This window comes from Lynx canadensis, chromosome A2, assembly GCF_007474595.2.
Source record: "Lynx canadensis isolate LIC74 chromosome A2, mLynCan4.pri.v2, whole genome shotgun sequence".
Classification (NCBI taxonomy): domain Eukaryota; kingdom Metazoa; phylum Chordata; class Mammalia; order Carnivora; family Felidae; genus Lynx; species Lynx canadensis.
The window spans coordinates 7,915,219-7,932,599 of record NC_044304.2 but is presented as its reverse complement, the minus strand read 5'-3'; the positions used below and the strand labels follow the sequence as shown (position 1 = coordinate 7,932,599).

At 55.5% G+C, this 17,381-nt stretch overlaps 2 protein-coding genes across 2 annotated transcripts in view; both read right to left on the bottom strand.

Moving 5' to 3' along the window:
• CARM1 (coactivator associated arginine methyltransferase 1) overlaps nt 1-2,667 on the bottom strand; it is a 39,356-nt gene extending 36,689 nt beyond the window's left edge. The window contains 3 exon segments of the mRNA XM_030335453.1: nt 2,443-2,461; nt 2,463-2,606; nt 2,608-2,667. Of these exon segments, the coding sequence (XP_030191313.1) occupies nt 2,443-2,461; nt 2,463-2,606; nt 2,608-2,667 (223 nt within the window).
• Nucleotides 2,668-4,142: 1,475 nt separating this feature from the next.
• On the bottom strand, nt 4,143-16,858 carry CA2H19orf38 (chromosome A2 C19orf38 homolog). Its single transcript, XM_030300599.1, is given in 8 exon segments — nt 4,143-4,641; nt 4,644-4,752; nt 9,864-9,901; nt 11,063-11,106; nt 12,052-12,079; nt 12,998-13,090; nt 15,311-15,613; nt 16,724-16,858. Coding segments are annotated over 8 exon segments (684 nt in total). The 5' UTR covers nt 16,755-16,858; the 3' UTR covers nt 4,143-4,603.
• Between the last annotated feature and the right edge of the window lie 523 nt (nt 16,859-17,381).

The window sequence follows — 17,381 nt, the reverse complement described above, 5'->3', positions numbered from 1 at the left end:
CCTGGAGTTCTATTGACACAAGCCAAGCAGGCCTGGCCCAGAGGAAGCTGTTAGGGGTAAGAGAAATCCTCCTCCAGGGCCTCTGGAAGGAGTGTGGCCCTACCAACACCTTCATTTCACACCTCTGGCCGTGAACTGTCCAAGAACACGTTCCTTTTGTTTTAAGCCACCAAGTTGGTCACGGCAGGGGCACCGAGGTGGCTCAGTTAGTTAAGGCTCTGACTTCGGCTCGGGTCATGGTTTTGAGGTTCGTGGGCTAGAGCCCTGCATCGGGCTCCACGCTGACTCTGCTTGGGATTCTCTCTGTCCCTCCCCACTTATGCATGCACTCTTTCCTCTCTCTCAAAATAAATAAATAAACTTAGGGAAAAAAAGAAAGTGGTCATGGCAGCCCTGAAGAATTAACACGACCCGGTTCGGCTGACTCCAGAATCCATGTTCTCAGCCCCACATCAATGTGATCTTAAACATAATGAGGAAAAAGTTCTCTCAGACCCCGCGAGACTGAGGATCTCAATCTGAGAAACGTGGACTTTCTCCTCTTACAAATGCTTCCGTGAGGAATTACCCCTAAAAGAGGGATGTTATCTTTACAACTAGTAACCAACGTCAAGATCACCCACGCAACAAAAAACATAAAATGTAAAAACCCTCCTGGAGGAAGGTGCTGAGCTTAGGAGACACCACGTGTGGAGTATACGAGGACCCTCTGTAGTATGTTCCCAATAATTCTATAATCAAAAGCTGTTCAAAATCAAAAGACGTTATTTATAAAAGAAAAAACCCAACTCGCCTGGAACTGCTTGAGGAGTAGCCTTAGAATCCTAGTTTGAGAAATGCTGCTCATCTTATTTTTTTTTTCCCATTTGTTAAAAATGTTTTATTTATTTTTGAGGGGGGGGGGGACAAGGCGCATGAGAGGAGGAGGGGCAGAGAGGGGGGGAGACAGAGGATGCAAAGCAGGCTCCCCGCTAATAGCAGCGAGCCCTGTGTGGGGCTCGAAACCCACGAACCGTGAGATCATGACCTGAGCTGAAGTCAGACGCTTAACCGACTGAGCCACCCAGGTAACCTCTGCTCATCTTTATTCTTTATTAATACCTGCCCAATGAACGATCATGCTCATGATCTGGGGGATCCTGCTGAGTTTAAGGTGGAGAGTATAAGCACCTGTCCTGAGCTCTGATGCCCACCGGGGATACCTTTCTCCCCTCTCCTCTCAGCTGGTCCCAGAAAACCCAGCTCTGCCCCAGCAAAAAAGAGGTGTGGACACTTGGGAGGTAGGCATAAGTTTTGGGTTTTTCCCGGTAGAGGTGCAGGAAGAACCCTGTGTGAACCACCTGCTCTATGCGCTTTCCTCTGGATCACCCCCTTCCCAAAGTGGCAAAAAATTCACACAGGCCAAAAGCCAGGAGAGGCCTCCTAAGTGGCTCCCGAAGCATCAGCACGAGAAAACCCGAGACAAAGCTGAATGAAACAGAATAGCAAAATGTGAACAAGCAATCAAGAATCAAAGAGAACAGATAAAAAAGAGTAACAGAAAGAAAAAGGATGAACCACAAAGGCTCAGGGGCCTTGGCAAACACATTTGTGATTTTTTTTTTTTTCCACTGAAATGTCAGTTTTTGAAACTAGCTTCTGAAAATGTTACCAGCTTCTCACATCCCCAAAAAGAAAGACCCGAGGACCGCGACGAGGGAGGAGGCTGTGTTACCTCTTACTTCGGAGCCGGACATCAAGAAGGGGCCCTACCCTTCCATGTTTCCACCAAGAGCACATCCAGCGGCTCGCACCACCCCGGCATGGGCCCTCTCCCCAGGTCTAGAAGTTTCCCACACGGGGGTCCAGAACGCCAAAACGCTCCCGATGGGTGGAACCGGGTCCTCCAGGCCGCCCCAGGCCGGGCACCGCTTTCCAACTGTCCTTAGCAGTCCAGGGAGTCCCGAGAGATGGGCCAAAGGCTGCCACACCCCTCCCTCCTTCCCCTAGGGCGGCCACACCCGCCCCCGGGGACTCCCACCTCTCCCACACACCCAGGCCCCCTTTCCTCCCACCCAGCCCCCACACCCCCAGCATGCTACGAATGTCACCTTCCCCGCTCGGCCCCCCTGCTTCCTGCCCACCCCCCTCCCAATCTCAGGGCCCTCACTCCCCCATTTCCCGCTTCCCACCGTACTCCGGGCACCTCACCTCTGGCCACCACGCAACGCCCTCTTTTCTCTCTGCCCCTTGACATCGTTCCTCCTCTCGCCTGACTCGGGGGCCCCCACTCCCATCTCCCTCGGCCCGGCGCCACGGACCTCACACCAGGCCCCCACGGTTCAGGGCCCCTCACCCTCGGGCCCCGGGCCCCTCGCCGCGTCCCTCCCGCCCCGGTCCCCCGCCCGGCCGGCCTCGTGGGCAGCCCCGGCGCGCGGCCCAGCCCCGGGGCCCCGCACTCACGGCTGTAGAGGGCGATGCCCCGCCGAGTCCGGGCCGGCGCGCACCCCGAGGCGCAGCGCCTGCTGATCCGCGTGCCGCTGGATCTCGCCGTTCGCGTCGCCGATCGTGAGGAGGCGGGCGCCGGGGAACACGGACACGGCCGCGCAGGGCCCCGCGCCGCTCGGGACCGCCGTTCCCCGCGCCGCCCGCGCCCGGCCCTGCGCCCGCCCGCCGCCGCCCTGCCATCTTAGATCCGGCTCCAAGGCCCCGCCAGCCGCCGCCGCCGCCGCCGCCGCCGCGCGCCCGGGCCCAGGCCGCCGCCGCTGCCGCCGCCGCCGCCCGCCGCCGCGCTAGGCCTGAGGCCGAGGCCGAGCCGGGCAGCGCCGCCCTGCCGGCACGCTCCGCCTCGTCGCCCACTGCTCTGCCGTGGCCCGGCCCCGTGGCGCAGCGCCCCCTGCTGGGCCGCCTGGGACAACGGGTGGGGGAGGAAGAGGTCGCCGGGGGCGGGGCCGCCCCGCCCCGCGCGTAAGGTCGCGGCTTTGTGAGGTGGCTCCGCGGCCCATGAACGGCGGGGGCGGAGCCTGAGCCGGGGGGCGGTGCTCGGCCTCGCGGACGTGCCCCCTAGGAGTTGGCCACGCCCCCGGCCCGACGCGGCTCGAAAGGCCGAGCTTTGTAGGGCTGGGCCGGAGCGGAGACTCGGGGCGGGGCGGGGGCAGGGGCGCTCCCCAGGGGGGGGGCGGTGTTCGCCGCGTGGACACGCCCTTGGCCCCGCCCCGCGCAAACGGCCGCGCTTGGTGAGGCGGCTCCCCAGCGGCGAACGGTGGAGGAGGGTCTGACGCCCTTCCGCTACGACACGCCTCTGCGGCCGAACTCCGCCCCCTGGCCCTGCCCGGCTTTGTGAGGAGGCACGCGGGGGACGGGGGTGCCGGTACGACGAGGCCCCTCCCCTATACCGGCCCTGTTCCCCCCCCCCCCCGCCCGGATGTGGCTTTGTGAGGCTCTCAGCTCACAAGGAGGGCCGGAGCAGGGGCGGGGCCAGGCTCCTGGACACGCCCCCCAGCTGTGCCCCACCCCCCCACCCCGCTTTCCAGAAGGGAAAATCAGTTTGAGGTGGGGACTCAGCTTCCGCCCTCACCCTGAATCTGCGGAAAGGTCCTTCTCCCAAGCAGTCAACTGCTCCTATCTCTTCCCATCGTCTCCGCCCGCTTCCCCTAGCACCTTCCTCCTCCATCCTTGGCCACTGTTCCCCCACAAAAAATTCTTGGAATCCCTCCTTCTGGGTCCCTCCCTTAAGCCCTCCCTTCCCCCCAGCGCTGACTAGCCAACGAATCCAGCAAAGCCGGATCAAGCGCCCCTTTTCACAGGGACACACACAACACAAACGCACACACACATACATCTGTCTTCCAAGACCCCCTTGCCTCCAGGCTCCATTCTCTTCCGGAGGGTCCCAAAGGCTTGTGGTGGCTTCCCACCTTCTGCAGCTCCCACAGTTTCTCTGGACCTCCTCATCAAAGGCCCATCATTCCACTCCCTGTACTCACCAATGCAAGGACTTTAGCAAAGACCCCGCATGACACTGGCCCCTTCCTGTACCCCCAGGGGCCTCACCATATACCTTGACAGCCTGATGCATTTGGGTACTGCTCCCCTCCCGCTAGGCATCCAGTGATTAGACCCAGAGATCCTGGGCTTGAAGGATTACACTCCACAGAGACTTTGGAACAGCTCAACACGTGTTATAATTAATAACTTAGGCATCCCAGTAGGGACAGACATACAGAACATACCCCCAGGTACCCTATGCTCCAAAAACCCAGTTGGGCTGGTCGAGTCAGACGCCACAGGAGGAGGAGGAAACTGGAAGGGTGTGCAGAGAATTCAGACCTCTTATGGCCCAGCTGAGAGCCACAGGGATCCTAACATCTCCTTCCTGGGGTAGAATCCAAAGAGTGCTCCCACTTTCTGTCCAGCTTCCAGGGACAATGTGGGCGACCCCTCTGCCACTCCTGCTCCTCTGGTGAGGAAGGTCCCAAGGCCAAGGATTCTCTTGGTCTCCTCTGTTCAACTTCCCCTGCGAGAAAGCAGCAGCCAGAAACCCCAAAGTAGCTAGAGCAACCTCAGGCCCTCAAGACAGGGGGCTTGAATGGAGAGTGCACAGACACAGAGGGGCCCCCGATCCTCAGCCTCCGGCGGCCCGGAAAGTGCTGAATTCGGGGGGCTGGGCGAGGAAGATGTGGAAGTGGGCCTTTTCCGGGGCCCGGAGTTGCCAGGTGTCTCGACGGAGCGCGAGCCAGCATCCAGCGTGGCTGGATCTTCTGGATTCATTTTCTTTGTCCATGGAGGAGGAAAAACAGAGAGTGTGATTTGGGGTTTCTGGATCTCGGGCCTCCCTACATGAGACTGAGACTCCCCCGGTTCCTCAGGTCCCATTTCACAACCCCCACCCTCGCACACACCCACAGCTTTAGGACCCAGATGCCTTCTGTCCTCCTGACTTCCTGTAGGCTGGGTAGGGAATCGACAGCCTGGGTTCAAAACCCCAGCTCCGCCCTGGCCTAGAAGTCTGACGTCAGTGGAGTAACCTGACCCCTTGTGCCTCACTTTTTCCTTCTACGCAATGGGAAGAACGCTCATACACCCCTCCTAGAGTTGCTACAAAACATAAAGGGATTGGGGCGCCTGGGTGGCGCAGTCGGTTAAGCGTCCGACTTCAGCCAGGTCGCGATCGATCGCGGTCCGTGAGTTCGAGCCCCGCGTCGGGCTCTGGGCTGATGGCTCAGAGCCTGGAGCCTGTTTCCGATTCTGTGTCTCCCTCTCTCTCTGCCCCACCCACCATTCATGCTCTGTCTCTCGCTGTCCCAAAAATAAATAAAACGTTGAAAAAAAAATTAAAAAACAAAACAAAAAGGGATTAAAGAGACAGAGTGCCTGACACGTGGCAAGTACCAACTGAAGTGAACAAAAACTGTTACCATCATCTCCTCCCTCCTGCCTGGGCTCCCACAAAACCTTCCTCAGAAGTCTAGCCTTCCTCCGCCTTGGAGGCTCCTGCCCCAAATGCCAGCCAAGAAGAGATGAACTGGGGCTGACTCTTGGCTCGGCTCAGGTCATGATCTCACGGTTCATGGGTTTGAGCCCCGCACTGGGCTCTGTGGGCAGTGCAGAACCTGTTTGGGATTCTCTCCCTCTCTCGCTGCCGCTGCCTCTCCCCTACTCATGCTGTCTCTGTCTCTCTCTAAATAAATAAATAAACATACAAATTAAAAAAAAAAAAAAAAAAAAAAAAAGAATAGATGAACTTACTAAAACCAAGCTTGGTAGGTGAGAGCTGGCTGGGGTTCCATCCCAGTCCTGCACCTGCCTAGCTGGATGACCCCATTAAGGCCCATAATTAGCTTCAATGTTCTTGTCTATTAAAAAAAAAAAAAAATGTCAGGGGCGCCTCGGTGGCTCAGTCAGTTGAGCGTCTGACTTCGGCTCAGGTCATGATCTTGTGGTTTGTGGGTTTTGAGCCCCACGTCTGTCTGCACTGACAGCTCAGAGCCTGGAGCCTCCTTCTGATTCTGTATCTCCCTCTCTCTCTATGTCCCTCCCCGGCTTGTGCTCGCTCGCTCGCTCTCTCTCTCTCTCTCTCTCTCTCTGTCAATAAATAAATAAATAAACATTTTTTTTAAATGTCAACTCCTGGGACACCTGGGTGGCTTAGTCAGTTAAGCGTTCGAATTTGGCTCAGATCATAATCGCATGGTTTGTGAGTTCCAGCCCTGCATTGGGCTCTCTGCTGTCAGTGCAGAGCCTGCTTTGGATCTTCTGTCTCCCCCTCTCTCTGCCCCTCCCCCACTTTCTCTCTCTCTCTCTCTCTCAAAAATCAACATTTGGGGAAAAAATGTGAACTCCACTTCATAGGGTATTATAAAGTGAACATTAACCCTTCAGTATGGTAACACAATACAAGCTAGCTTCTCATGCTTCCGAAAGAAACTAGAATTGAAATCAGGGACTCAAACAGATATTTGCACACCCATGTTCATAGCAGCACAATTCACAGTAGCCAAAAGGTGGAAACAACCCAAGTGTCCCTCAACAGATGAACAAAGAAACAAAATGTGCTATATACATGCAATGGAATATTATTCAGCCTTTAACAAGAATACAATTCTGACACATGTTACAACATGAATGAAACTTGAAGGCATTGTGCTCAATGAAATAAGCCAGACACAACAGGATGAACGCTATATGGCATCATTTCTACATAAAGTGTCCAGAATACGGAAACCCACAGAGACAGAAAGCAGAATGGTGGCTGCTGGGGCTGGGATTTGTTAAGAATGACAAATTAGTGTACAGTGGGGGGGGGGGCGTTTCACTTTTGCAAGACAAAGTCCTGGAGATGGACAGTGGGGAGGGCTGCACACAATGAATGTACTTAATGCCACTGAACTGGACACTTAAAAAATGGTTAACACGGTACAGGGTGCCTGAGTTGCTCAGTCTGTCAAGCTTCCAACCTCAGTTCAGGTCATGATCTCACAGTTCACGGGTTCAAGCCCTGCATCGGGCTCTCTGCTGTCAGCTCAGAGCCTGCTCCGGATCTTCTGTCTCCCTCTCCCTCTGCCCCCCCCCTTTCTCTCCCTCTCTCTCAAAATAAATAAACATTTAAAAATGGTTAAAATCGGGGCACCTGGGTGGCTCAGGCGGTTAGGTGTCCGACTTCGGCTCAAGGCGTGATCTCACGGTTCATGGGTTCGAGTCCCGCATCGGGCTCTGTGCTGATGGCTCAGAGCCTGGAGCCTGCTTTGGATTCTGTGTCTCCCTCTCTCTCTCTCTCTCTCTCTGCCCCTCCCCTGCTCATACTCTCTCTCTCTGTCCCAAAATAATAAACTTAAAAAAAAAGAAAAGAAAAGAAAAGAAAGAGAAAGGGTGAGGATGTAGATGGCCTATTTTCACCTTTCCTTACATGTACACGAAGAAGCTACTAATGGTGGTTACCTGTATGTGTGGAGGAGACCAGTGGGTGGGCAGGGGTCAGTGACAGAAGGATACTTTACTATATATAATTTTGACATATGGATGTATTTCATGATTTAAAAATATGTATTTTTAAAGTAGGCTCCATGCCCAATGTGGGGCTTGAACTCATGACCGTGAGATTAAGAATCACATGCTGTGCTGACTGAGCCAGGCAGGTGCACGCCCCAATTTTTTTCTAATGTGTTTTTTTTTTTTTACATTTATTTATTTTTGAGAGACAGAGAGAGACAGAGCACAAGTGGGGGAGGGGCAGAGAGAGGGAGACACAGAATCTGAAACGGCTCCAGGCTCTGAGCTGTCAACACAGAGCCCGACAAGGTGCTCGAACTCACAAGCTGTGAGATCATGGCCTGAGCCGAAGGTGGAACCCTAACCGACTGAGCCAAGCCCCCCATTTTTTAAGATTATTTGTTTTGCAAGAGAGAGAGAATCCCAAACAGGCTCCACACCACCATCCTGGAGCCCAACTCGGGGCTCAAACTCACGAACCGTGAGATCATGACCTGAGCTGCAATCGAATCAGACACTTAACTGACTGAGCCACCCAGTCACCGCCCCCCCCCCTCAATTTTAATTAAAAAAAAAAAAACCTATAGAGTCACAAGAACTAAAATACTTTTTCTTTTCATTTTTTTTTAAGTAGGCTGCACACCCCATGTGGGGCTTGAATTCACAGCCCTGAAATCAAGAGTCACATGCACTACTGAGCCAGCCAGTCTAAGATACTATTTATTTATTTTTGAAACATTTTTATTTTTAGTGTTTAGTTAGTTTTGAGAGGGGGGGGGCAGAACGAGGGAGAGAGAGGATCTGAAGCGGGTCCTGGAAGGACAGCAGAGAGCCCCAAGCGCCGCTGGAACTCGTGAGCAGTTGACATCATCAAATCAGAGGCTTGGCCCACTCCACTGAGCCAGCCGGGCGCCCCAGGACTAAGATACTTTTTAAACTTTTCTCCTTGTCTTCATCTGTTTCCATTTGTTTCATTGTAAATGTCTTTTTTATTTAATTTGTTTATTATTTTTGAGAAAGAGAGACAGAGCACAAGCAGGGGAGGGGCACAGAGAGAGGGAGGCACAGAATCTGAAGCGGGCTCCAGGGCTCTGAGCTGTTCAGCACAGAGCCCGACTCGGGCTTGAACCCGTGACCCGTGACCCATGAGATCATGACCTGAGCTGCAAGTCGGACGCTTAACTGGCTGAGCCACCCAGGCGCCCTGTAAATGTCTTTTTTTTATATAAAAGGAAAAAGGAAAATCACCAGGATGGTGCCTTGAGCCGCGTGGCTTCTCCCAGAAAGTTTTAGAACTTCCCTGGCTGCCGGCTGTTTCTTAACAGCACAGGAGCTGCTCCGGGAGCTGAGACCGGGGCTGAACTGGCCCTTTCCTTGTCACATTCGAACACCAGCGACTGCCGCCTGTGACTGGGGGGGGCCAGTTGAAATGTCCACGCTCCTCTCTCCGGAACTCCAGAGTCCCGTCTCCACCTGCCCTTGGGCATCGCCCGGTGGGCTAGCCTGTCTCTTGTCCCTCCAAACCTACTGCGCCTCAGGACTCCCCCACGCCTCCCTCCTCCTGCTCCCTCCGCCCACCATCCCATCCGAAGCCAGCGCCGTGTTTCCTGCCCCCTGAATTCCTGTCCCCTGAATCTGTGCGCTTCTCCCACCTCTGCTGCCAGCACGCGGGACCAAGCCACCTACCACTTAGCTTGTCTGGACCGGCACAGTCGCCTCTCTCTGGTCCCCGCCCCCCACCTGCATCCCCGCACCCCTCCGCGTTCCCGCGTGTCCACACCCCCCAAGTCTGTCCTCCCTGCAGCCGCCAGAAGGCGCCTGTGAGCACCTGTCTCGGTCACCTCCCTCTGCTCTGAACCCTCCATGGCTCCCACCTCACTTTGGGCAAAAAGTCAAAGTTCTCCGCGGGGCGCCCCTCGACTCCTCACTTGGGTCCACTCCAGTTATCCTGGGCCGTGCCAACAACGTGTCCGGAGCCTGAAGCAATCTTCCATAGCTACCCCCTGCTTGCCGCCGGTCTCTGAGGCTTCCTGGGGCTCCTATCTAAGTGAGAAGTGAGCTCCCCCTCTCTTCCCCCGCGTGGCATCCTCTATCTCCGCCCATAGAAATTAGGAAGCCCTGAAGAATTGGAAGCCTTGTGCGGTTCTTGTCCCAGTGCTCCAGCCCGGGGGGAATCCTGCCCTTTGTCCCACAAGGCCTGGACGTGGCTGCCTGCAATCCCCTGGGATTTATCAGAGCCAACTCTTGGCTCACAAACAAAACCCTGCTCGGTGATTCTAGGCTTTTCCCAGGACCCCTGAAGCTCCGAGACATCTAGTCGACCCAGCCTGGCGGAGGCCTTTCCTAAGGTTAGGACGGTCAGCAGAAAACCAGAACCAAGAAATGAAATGACTTACCGTAGAGATGGCAAACAGGGAATTGTCAAAGGTCATATCTAAAATAGAAAGAGAAAGGAAAACCAGGGGCCAGTTTAAAATCCCTGCTCACCGCCCTCAGGGGGCCCTCCCCCTAAGAACACAGGCCTCAAGTCCACCGAGATGAAGGGCTTGGGATCCGCCTCCCAGCATGCTTTGGTCCCTTCCAGCCCATTCCGCAGCGTGAACCATTCCCAGCCGCAAACTGAACGGTGTCCTTTTTCCGCTTGGAGCCCTCCCCCAGGGGCCCCTCGCTGCCCTCTGATAAATGGGTTTTCCTCTCGACTCCCACTTTACAGAGCACCTCTCAGCTCCTCCCCCGCCCCGGGGGCTCCTCCAATCGCCTGCCCTTCACCAGCTACTCTGAACCTGCCGGTCTCTGCTTACAACTCATTTCCCCACGCCCGGGACCACCCTCCTCACCCCAGACAGGGTCCCACATGCCATCGACTGTTTTCCCACTGGAGTATGGGCTTGTGGGCAAAGATCGCCTGTCTTGGTCATTGAGGGACGCTCCCCCAAACGTTAGCACCTAGTAGGGGCTCAATAAATGTGCTGGAGAGTGAAAGAAGTAGCGGATGGAATTTCTCCGCGAGGGAGCCCTTCCTGAGCCTCGCAGAGCACAAACTGGCTGCCTCTCGCCCCCTGGTGGAAGCCTTCGGAATGACACGTTCGGGTCACAAGGGGGGCTCCATTTAAGGGCAGTGCCAGGCATGGTCAAAGCGCCCAGCACGCCCCGGTGGACAGACGCCGTCCGTCCCCCGTGGAACTGAGCGTCCAGCGGTGGAGGCGAGTATTACATACACAGCAGGCAGTGATTACCTGTGTTTTTCCTGAGGGGTAAGAAGAATCATAGGGTGCTGGAGGCAATGTAAGTAGACAGCCCAGACCCTGTCTAGGAGTCAGGGAAGGCTTCCCGGAGAAGGTGGCCTTTAAGACCGGAGGGAGGAAGTATGTTGTAGGCAGAGGTCAGGACAATCACAGAATGAGGACGAGGCAAAGAGAGAAGGTGAGAGTTGGAACGTGGGGGGGGGGGATGGTGCGGGCAGGGGAGGGTGTGTTCTTGACCCTAAGGGAAGTGAGCGGCCGCCGAAGAGGTTCAGGAGCAAGTGATGAGGTCTGATAGAGCTTTGAAGGGGTGACCCTGACCCAGCAGGAGATCGGAGTAAGAAGGTACAGACCTGTGGTGGCGAAGTTGATCTGGGCCCAGCAGGATTCTCGCTCTCTGCAAAGGGATTTGGGAGGGAGTGAGGCTTGTTCCCGGAAGCCCCTGGCTCCACACTTGGCCTTCGCTCCACACCTTCCTTTGTATCCTCCCTAAGTCCCCTCAGATGGAAATTCTCTTGTAGGAGCCCACCGCCAGGTGAAGTCGGGATTCGATCCCTGGGGCTGCCGCTAGCTCTATGCCACTAGGCAGCCGGGGCGGGGGGGGGGGGCACCCCTCTCTCAGAGAGGAGAAACTGAGGCTGGGGCCAGTTGGGACATCCTAAAAGCCCAGGAACCAGGGCCACTGCCTACAGGCTGCAAGTTGGGCACAGCAGAGCCCCAGGGGGTGCCACCCCCTCCCCCAGCACTGGCTAAGGGATCTGAGGAAGTCTCGGCCACTTGCTCCCTGTGTGACCCAGTACTGAGCCTCAGTCTCCTTGTCTATAAAATGGGGCTGTTTAGGGGCACCTGGCTGGCTCAGTCCGTTGAGCAACCACCTCAGCTCGGGTCATGATCTCGTGGTTCATGAGTTCGGGCCCTATGTCGGCTGTGCACTGACAGTGCGGAGCCTGCTTGGGATTCTCTCTCCCTCTCCCTCTGCCCCTTCCCCACTTGTGCGCACTCTCTCAAAATAAGTAAACTTAAAAAATAAAAAAAGCCAGCTTCCTCTGCAGCTGGGAGCTATTGCGGGCTCTAGCTGCAGTGTCCTAGCGAGGGCCCTGCATACCCGCGTACTTTGTAAATGGCGCCCGTTCCCATTAAGCGGCCTCCCACCAGAGGGCGATGTGTGGAATGGGGATCCTACCCAGCCAGGGAAGTCCCCTTCTGTCCCCAAGAACCCAGCCATGCCTCAGAGTCCTTAACACCCAACAGGAATTTCTGCACTATACCAACCCCCCCCAACCCTTTGGTATGCATTTCCTCCAAACCACCCTCTGAAGGTCTCCAGAGATGATGGTCTCACCTTTTCTTCTGCATTTTTTTTATTTTCACTGGGGACAAAAAAAACACACAAGCATTTATTAGATTTTGGTCATGGTTGCATCCTGCTTGCAAACACACACACACACACACACACACACACACACAAGAATCCCAAGGCCCCCTCATACGTTTGTGACCCAAACTTGCCTTCTCCTCTGTCAACGTGCCCCTCGACAGGAGAGTTACAGCAACCCCCTGCCCCTGACATAAGTAATGTGTGCGGGTAAAAACTTCAAACAAGCGTGTAAAATTGTTGTTGTTGTTGTGTTAAATGTCAATCTCAGGGCTTGACAGGAGCTAAGGGAGGAGGAAAGGAGAGTTAGTGTTTAAAGGGAATGACAGAGTTTCAGTTTGGGCAGAAGATGAAGTTCCGGAGTTGGACCTTAGTGGGTCTCAACAGAGTGAGTGTCCTTGATGTTGCTGCAAGTGCACACTTATAAAGGGTTAAGGTGTTAAACTTTATGTTATATGTATTTTATAATTTAAATATATCTATCGGGACCCCTGGGTGGCTCGGTCCGTTAAGAGACCAGCTCTTGATTTCAGCTCAGGTCATGATCTCACCATTTGCGAGATTGGGCCTCGCATCGGGCTCTGCGCTGACAGCATGGAGACTGCTGGGGATTCTCTCTCCCCCTTTCTCTGCCCCTCTTGCCACCCACTCCCACTCTTTCTCTCTCTCAAAATAAATAAGTAAACTTTAATATGTGTGTGTGTGTGTGTGTGCATTGTGTGTGTCAATTTCCCCTGCCCCCCCCCCCCACCACCAACATTGCATTGCATTCTGGAGGATTCTTCATGGCTAAGTTTTGGAGTGACACCTCCCCGGCCGTGTGCCTCCATACTTCTGAGAAATGGGAACATTTACATGTTCAGGGGTTGCACGCTGGCAGCTGGTGGGCCATGCTTTCTCTGCCTGCTCTTACCTCTCCTGACCACCACGGCAATGGTCACCAGCCCAGCAAGGAGAAGGAGAGCTCCAGCCAGACTCAAGGAGAGTGCCAGTATCCAAGTGGGCACTAGAGGAACACGAGAAAAAGAGAGAGGGGGCAGGTTACGGGGTCGCGAGGGTGAAGGTGGGACACCTGTCATTTCTCCAGATTACGTGGGGGGATCCAGCCCTCCCCCACCATCCTGCCCAACCATTTGACGCTGGTGTAGCTGGACTGGGGATCTAGCAAACCTCCGTGCTGGTGAATTAGCATATTCCCCCACCCCAGCCATGGTGATTAGTTCGGGGATGGGCATGTGGCCAAAGCTGAGCTAATGAGAGCTAATTCTGAGACTTTGGCTAGGCTACTGGGAAGAGAGGGTTACTCTTTTGGCCAGAATTACAAAGCTGGTAGGATATACATCTGGATCCTCTAGGCACATTTTGACACCATGAAGGAGAGGTCCTGCCTGAGATAAGATATAGGAGAAAGCTGAACGGAGAGGTGGCACTTGATTCCTGACTTCTTTATGAGCACCTGGATCCAGCCATGCCTGAAGCCAAAACTGCGTACTGACTTCAGCTCGCCAAACCAGCACATTCTCTTTTGTTTCTGAAACCGGTTTGAGTCAAGTTTCCAGTGACTTGCAGCCTGAGGGTCCTGCTGGCTTCAGCCGGGTACCAGGGGGTCAGATGACATCCACCCCCAGCCCCATGGTGGACCCTGGGGTCCATGCAGAAATCAGCCACAAAGCATGAAGCCCCAGCTTCAGAGTTTACTTCTCTGAAAGGGAGTTGGCTGCCCCTCCCTGGAGAGAGGAGATCTCTCAGGGGAGACAGGAGGGAGATGACCTGATCCCCATGGAGATCAGGAGCTAAGCCAGGAAGGGGAAGGAGAGACACATGCTTGGTATTCTCACACTGTTAGTCCTTGTTCATCATTCATTTGGGGCAGGAGGGATGTTGTCACCTCCCCACTCTGAGACCACAGGCTCAAGGTGAGAGAAGGGGGCCTTTGATAGTGGAGCTCAAAGGCCCAGACTGTTCCGTCACCTCAATGACTAGGCCTTCTGGAGGCAACAAAGTTCTCTTTAAGTGGGGGCCTCTGCTAGCAACAAAGTTCTCTTTGCAGCTGGAATGCTCTGATTGATGGTGATGCAGAGGCTTTACCTGGAGGCTCCTCCCTCCCTCCTGCTCCTTCCTTGATCCGGAGCCCACACCCAGCCCCCTGTCCTGAAAAGACCACAGACAAATATCAGCCTTCCCAGGGCTTCTGTCTCACTGAGACGAAAAGCCAAAGTCCTTAATGCAGCCAAAGGTGCAGCACGATCCTCCTCGCCACCTCCCTGCTCTCTTGTCCCCCAACTTTCCTCTTCGCCCGCCATGCTTCAGCCCTACAGAGGGCCTCTGTGTTCCTCAATCACACCAGGTGTGTTCCAGCCTCAGGGCCTTTGCATAGTCTGCTCCCACTGGCTGGGACCCTTTTGCCCCAGCTACCCACATGGCTGACCCCTCATTCAGGTCCTCAGAGAGGCTTTCCTTGGCCGCTGTCTGTATTTAAAATGACGCCCTTGGGGCACCTGGGTGGCTCCTTTGGTTGAGTGACCATCTCTTGATTTCCACTCAGATCATGATCCCAGGGTCGTGGGTTCGAGCCCTGCATCAAGCTCTGTGCTGAACGTGGAGCCTGCTTGGGATTCTCTCATTCATTCTCTCTCTCTCCCCCCCTCCCTCTGCCCCTCCCCTACTCATGCATACACACACACTCTCTCTCTCAAATAAAAATAAAATAAGGTAAAATAAAATGACACCCCTTACCAGGCTGTATTTCATCCCTGCCACTTTGTCTCCTGCTGGCACACTGACTATATAGGACTCCTTGGTTATCGTCTGTCTGCATCCCCTCGGGATGTCAGCTGTGAGAGGGTAGGGACTTTGTTTCGCCAGCGCCTGGTGCTCTGAAGGTGCTCAAAAATGTTACGTGGCCAGGAGGGGAGGGTGAAGCAGAGGTGTGGAGGTGTTAACGCCTAGATATCGGAGCCAACGGAACCCCAGCTCCGCTGCCCGCTAGCCGTGTGACTTGGGTGAGCCCCCCCATCTCTGATGCCTCAGTTTCCCCATCTGCAACATGGGGAGAATGGCAGGACGCATCGCGTGGGATGACTGAGGACTGACCAAGGAAAGGGGGTGAGCGCTGGCAAGCCGGAGGCCTGGCTTGTCCCACGAGGCAGAGGGAACAGCATAAGCAAAGGCTCAGCGGTGAGAGAATGGAGCCCCAGGCAGTGAGGGGCCCGCTGGAGGGCCTTACCTGGGAAGGAGACACTCACAGTGTCACTGAGGTCGGACAGCTGCGGCTGTTCACCTAGAACCTCGTACTGGCAGTGAAACGTGCCCCCCGGAGCCTCCCTGCCTCCGCCGGTCAAGTTGAAGGTGACCCTCAGCTGGTCCGCGGGGGCCTGCAGGAGCTGTACCACCTGCCTGCCGCGGTACAGCGTGAAATTGGCCCCTGGGAAGCCCCCGGGGGCTACACAGGCGATGTGGATGGGGTCCTCTTGGCTGCTGGGGTGTGGGGGCACCAGCAGGATGGATGGTGCTGGGATGGCCAAGGAGCCTGGAATGCAGAAAAAAGGGACGCAGGGTGAGTGCTGAGAGCAGAGGGCAATCTGGCTCTGTGGCCTTGGGCAAGTGGCTGACCCCCTCTGGGCCTTGGTTTGTATTTACTACCCGAGGCTAGTCATCCCACTCCGCTGCTGTGTTCAGGGACTTGGGTGCTAGCACCTGGTTGGGGGGACGGTCACTGTTGCTGAGTCATTTTATTATGACAGCAGTGGTTCCCGCATAGCAATGCAATTATACCCTTGCCGCTTCGATCAACAGCACTCACTGTATGCCAGGCCCTGTTTCAGGGGCCGGGGACAGAGCGGCAAAAGCGAACGACACAGACAGCTGGACATGCCTGCCTCGGGGGGGCTGATGTTCTCAAAGATGCAAGAAGCACTGTGCGCACCCCAGACAGGATAATGGGAAGGTTGCCTTGGCCGGAGCAGCCATGGAGGGCTTCCTTGAAGAGGTGACACAGGACGAGCTGGGGGAGAGCATTCCAGGCAGAGGGAGGAACACAGGCACATGCTGGGACAATGGAAAGGGTGTGGGGTTCTCTGAGAAGCCAGGGTGGCTGCAGGGGATGAACCGGGGAAAGAACAGGAGGAACGGAAGGCAGAGGGTTTCTCCTGTTTCCCAGGCTGTGGTGAGGAATCGGGGTTTTCGGGGTACAGTTTCCTGTAGGAGGGACCAGTGTCTCCCCAGCTGCCCCCACGCTCCTGAGCAGAATGTCTAGCTCAAGTGAGATCTACATTGTCCAGTCTCCGGACCTTTGCCCAGCTACTCCCGCACCCCCAGCGGATCCTCTTGGTGCCCTGGCCATGGAGGTAGCAGCCTGTAGAAACCAAGTGGGGCTGAGTCATGGGGCGTGGGCACTGCCGTCCCCGGTGGGGTGGGATTTCTGATATCCTTGATGGGGGGGGGGGTTGATGAGGAGCCCGTTAAGAGAAAGCCATGCTCCTGGGGCGTTTCCAAAGCCCTGGGGCAGATCTGTCAGGGCTCAGCCTCCTCCGGCACCTGGAGAAGGCAGCCCTGTGCTGCTTCCTGCCCCCAGAGCAGAGTCAGGTGGGCAAGGGTGGCGGGAGCGGGGCGGGGGTGGCACAGGGGACATCAGGCTCACCGGCTGCAAAGAGCAGGACAGTCCAGGGCATCCTCCTGAGCTTGGCCAGGAAGTCTGGCTGAGGCCAGTGCAGCCCACAGCTCACTGCCAACTCCTCCTGTGAGGCCAGAGCAGGGAAAGGAGAACCAGGGCTGATTTGAACGAATGTTTCCTCACTGGCAGGAAGTTGCACACACGCAGTTGGCTACTGAAAGGGACTCTCCTCTCCCCGCCCCTTCCACGGATGCACATCAGATCCTGGCACTGCTCTGCACCTTGGTGGCCACTGTTCTGTAGAGATGGAGGAGGGACAAATGGCTAAGATGGTCAGGTGTGTGTGTGTGTGTGGTGTGTGTACATGTGTGTACGTGTGTGTGTTTTCTCCTCCTGAAGAGGAAGGGCAAGGACCATGGGCTCTTTGGGAAACCTATGCCCAAAACACAAACCTCAGCCCAACCAGTTCCAAAGTTGAAATGCGTATTTGGGGGAAGTTGGTAAAGCACAGTGGTTAGTGTTTGGTCTCTGTGACCTCAGGCAAGATGTGGTCTTTCTTTGAGGCCTCAGTTCACTGCTCTGGAGAATGGGGCTAAGAGTAGCAGGTATTAGATCCAAGGAACTCATGGTATGAAGTGCAATGCCTAGAGATGTGAGTGCTCCCAGTTTGAGGCCACAGGCTCGT